This window comes from Staurois parvus, unplaced genomic scaffold (assembly GCF_062004578.1).
Source record: "Staurois parvus isolate SC_StPar_1 unplaced genomic scaffold, SC_StPar_1.0 ptg001601l, whole genome shotgun sequence".
NCBI classification, from domain to species: domain Eukaryota; kingdom Metazoa; phylum Chordata; class Amphibia; order Anura; family Ranidae; genus Staurois; species Staurois parvus.
The window spans coordinates 173,625-177,827 of record NW_028319397.1 but is presented as its reverse complement, the minus strand read 5'-3'; the positions used below and the strand labels follow the sequence as shown (position 1 = coordinate 177,827).

The 4,203-nt window shown below is 49.6% G+C and overlaps 1 protein-coding gene across 1 annotated transcript; it reads right to left on the bottom strand.

Annotated features, from left to right (window-relative positions):
* Nucleotides 1-456: 456 nt before the first annotated feature.
* Nucleotides 457-3,009, bottom strand: JUNB (JunB proto-oncogene, AP-1 transcription factor subunit). Its single transcript, XM_089662992.1, has one exon. The coding sequence runs from the start codon at nt 2,910-2,912 to the stop codon at nt 2,061-2,063; it is 852 nt and encodes a 283-aa protein (XP_089519118.1). The 5' UTR covers nt 2,913-3,009; the 3' UTR covers nt 457-2,060.
* Nucleotides 3,010-4,203: the final 1,194 nt, after the last annotated feature.

Sequence of the window (4,203 nt, the reverse complement as noted above, 5' to 3'; positions counted from 1 at the left end):
ATTTTTTGATTGGGCAAAGTGGTGGTTGTAATGTCACTGCCCCACCTCATCCAATCAGAAAACGCTTTGTATTCACTGAGAAAATGCAAAGCAATCTGGGCTGGATTTATGCTTTGACTCCAGAAATTGATTAGAATACTAGCTTATACAAAATAATACAGTGGACCTTCTATGTAAAAGGTTATAAAAAAAAGCTAATGTAACCCAAAGAAACCAGATCCTTCTTTTTATGCGGTCTTAGTATTTTGGAGAATACAAGAGAAGTGGATTGGCCATTAACCAAGTGAAACCCCTTTTTTTTTTCCATTTCCCACACATTTATAAGTCCCAAAAGTAGGTTCATGACCTTAATGTTCTTTTTTAAATAACCATACCAACTGATTTTTGTATTTTATCTATTGAACATACCATACCACCAAAACCCTTTAAAATGTAAAATTAAGTCAAGTGACACCATTTTCAGTTGTAAACAATATTATTTACTTAAATACGGAAACAAGACAAATATAAAACATTTTATACAACACACATTGTCAATTGCAGTATAAAAAAAAAAACAAAAATACATTTGACTTTTTTTTTCTCATTCAAACATAAAAATATTTTCTCTGTTAAGTTTAACTCAGCACTTTCAAGAAAAACAAAAAAAACACTTTGTGAAATTCCCAGCTTCCTGAAAAGTACCTTTATGTGCATTGTTCTTAAATAAAATGGTGCATCATCTATTTAAATACTCGAGGAGGAGAGGGGGTTTTCCGAGACCTGCAGAAAACCCCCGTACACGCAAAACCCCCCAAACAGGGTTCCACCTTGCAATACGCTGTCAAGTTGTAGTATCGGCCTGCCATACTTCGGAGGCTTGACAGCCAGCAAAGGCATGAAAAAAAAAAGAGAATGTTGGTGCTTTTTCTTGTAAACTTCACTGAAAGAAAATAAAAAAAAAAAAAAATCTAAAACGGTGCACTTTTTACTGTCCTCAACGTACAGTATTTATCCAGTTTCAACCCAAACACTGCTGTAAGTTACCTGATACAGTGCATGATGTTCGATCAGTGTCTCAGTACTCAGTATCACCATTACGGAATGCATGGTTTTGGTCCCTTTTGCTACACAGTGCCAAAACGGCCCACCCTTCCTTCTCACAGGCTACAGTCACATGGGCTTGCCTTTGCTTCCCTATTTTACGACCCAAAATTAGGAAGAAGTTCTAGTGCTGGGGAAGGGATTAGTCACCGCGTGTTAACTCTTCTGCTGCTACCAGGCAGGAGGAGCTGAGCCACCTCCTCGTGGCAATGGAAGAGTTAAGAGACGGCAAAGGCAAGCTTCGCTCTGCAGCTGCGGGATTACACCTCTGCCTAACACGGCCTGCAAAAGGCATGCTGGCTCTTTTTGTCCCACCACATACAAACAGGAGGTTTGCTGAGTTTGGCCAAAAAGGAAATAACATCTCTCACCAAATGGTTCTTCTGGAGTGTTGGGATGGAGCAGCATTATCATGATTTGGTGGGTGCTTGAAGACACCATCCAAGACCCCACACTCCCTTCGAAAAAAAACAGATCTAGGCCAGAGGTAGGAAACCTGTGTCTCTCGAAACTGCTGTGGAACTAGAAGCTCCAGAAGGCTGGGACTTGTACTTCCACAACAGCTGTGGAGCCATAGTTGCCTAAGCCTGGTTTTGCCCTCTTCATAGTTCTTTCCCCTTTTCAGCCCAGTCCAAGATCCCCACACAGTCCATCTTTCCTTATAGACCTACGAAGGGCTCAGGTTTTCAAAGCCTGGGTCTTCTAAGAGGGAACAGTTCTTTCTCAACTTTGTCCACAAAGAGCACAGTTCTTGCAGCCTAGACCCAGAGGACATGGCTAGTGCCCCCTAGACCCACATACGGGCTCAGTCCTTGTAACTTCAGACCCTTCCTCAGGCTCAGTTCTTGCCTGGTTTGACTTGCATTGGGCATAGTTCTTGCCCCCCCCCACCAACCCCCCCGAGTGTTCTGTAGTCTGGAAAGAGGGGTTGACAAGAGGGGGTGCTGGTGGACAACCGGGTGCACACTTTGGGGTCTTCAGAAGACTGGTTGGCCCTTGCCTCCTAGCAGCAGTTGACACCCGTGCCTGGCGTGTTCTCTCACCCGGACCTTCAGCTGCTCCACCTGCTCCCGTAGCATGCCGGCGGTGCCGCTCAGCCCGTTGTTTTCGCTTTTTAGCTCTCGCACCTTATCCTCCAGGCGGGCGATGCGTTCCAGCTTGCGTTTCCGACACTTGGTGGCAGCCAGCCGGTTCCTCAGCCTCTTCCTTTCCACCTTGATCTTCTCCTGCTCTTCCATGTTGATGGGGGAGAGCGGGGCGGGCGTACTGTCACGGCTGCCAGCCTCGGGCACCGTCTGGGGCTCTTCCTTGAAGGCGGCGCTCCCGTAGGCATGTGGCAGGTAGTTGATGGTGGCCGAGGGCTGCCTGTAGCAGTTGTAGGTGGCCAGGTTGGTGTAGACGGCAGGGTCATTGTACAGGGTGGCGCTTCCTGGCGACCCACCTCCGTTCATGGGCACCGGGCCAGCGACCCCCAGGGACACATTGGGGGGCCCCTCGCGGTTCATCTTGTGCAGGTCGTCCAGGGCCCGGACGAAGCCATCCACAAAGCCTTCCTGCTCCTCGGTGCCCCCACGGTAGTAGAGCTGACCTCCATTGCCGGGGCCGTTGATGACCCCGGGGCCACTGTGGATGATTAACCTCTCCAGCTCTGGAGCAGACATCTTCAGGCTGGGCTGCTCAGGGTAGTAAGACAAGTCTGCCTTGGTGGCTCCCCGGTAAGGCTCGGTAAGGGAAGTCAGGCTGGGCTTCAGCAGCCCCGGCTCCGGTCTGGAGTAAGCAGACAGCAGTGAGTCATCGTGGTAAAAAGGCTGCTCCATCCTGGAGCACATGAGACCGGAGGGTGAAGGCGGGCTGGGAGAGCGCGGTGACAGGAAAATGACAGCAACACCCGCTCAGAAGCCTCGCTCCTTTCTAACTGAGGTCTGCCGAGCGCCAGAGCCTTTATACTCAAGTCCCGCCCCCCGGAAGCGGGAAGGCGGGCGCGGATTGGAAGCGAACGGGTTGACGTCACGGCTAGCGAGCGTGAGAAGGGGGAGAGAGGGAGAGGGGGAGGTGAGGGCGTGACGTCACTGCCAGGAAACTCGTGCTGCTTGTAAACAGGGGGAGGCAGGAGAGGAGGGGGGCATGGAATAAAGACCCGACGTGGGGGGACTGAGAGGACCAGACAAGAGGAGGACACTGAGGGGAGGATGAGGATGAGTATAGGGAATGAGGAGAGGATGGGGAGACTGATGGGGACATAGGGATGATGTGAAATCAAATGTAGAGTCTGATCTGAGGAAATGTGCGAATAGAAGAGTAACATCATCAACCTGTTCTGAAGGGGAGAGAATACATCTGAAATACATTTGAAATAAAATAAAATGTAAAATGCCATAAAAATATATGAAGTTAGGGAGGAGGAATGGGCACATAGGAGAGAATGAGGAGGAATGGGCACATAGGAGAGGAGGAGGAGGAATGGGCACATAGGAGAGAATGAGGAGGAGGAATGGGCACATAGGAGAGAATGAGGAGGAATGGGCACATAGGAGAGAATGAGGAGGAATGGGCACACTGGAGAGAATGAGGAGGAGGAATGGGCACATAGGAGAGAATGAGGAGGAATGGGCACATAGGAGAGGAGGAGGAGGAATGGGCACATAGGAGAGAATGAGGAGGAGGAATGGGCACATAGGAAAGAATGAGGAGGAATGGGCACATAGGAGAGAATGAGGAGGAATGGGCACACTGGAGAGAATGAGGAGGAATGGGCACATAGGAGAGAATGAGGAGGAGGAATGGGCACATAGGAGAGAATGAGGAGGAGGAATGGGCACATAGGAGAGAATGAGGAGGAATGGGCACATAGGAGAGAATGAGGAGGAGGAATGGGCACATAGGAGAGAATGAGGAGGAATGGGCACATAGGAGAGAATGAGGAGGAATGGGCACACTGGAGAGAATGAGGAGGAATGGGCACACTGGAGAGAATGAGGAGGAATGGGCACTTAGGAGAGAATGAGGAGGAATGGGCACACTGGAGAGAATGAGGAGAAATGGGCACATAGGAGAGAATGAGCAGGAATGGGCACACAGGAGAGGAGGAGGAATGGGCACATAGGAGAGAATGAGGAGGAA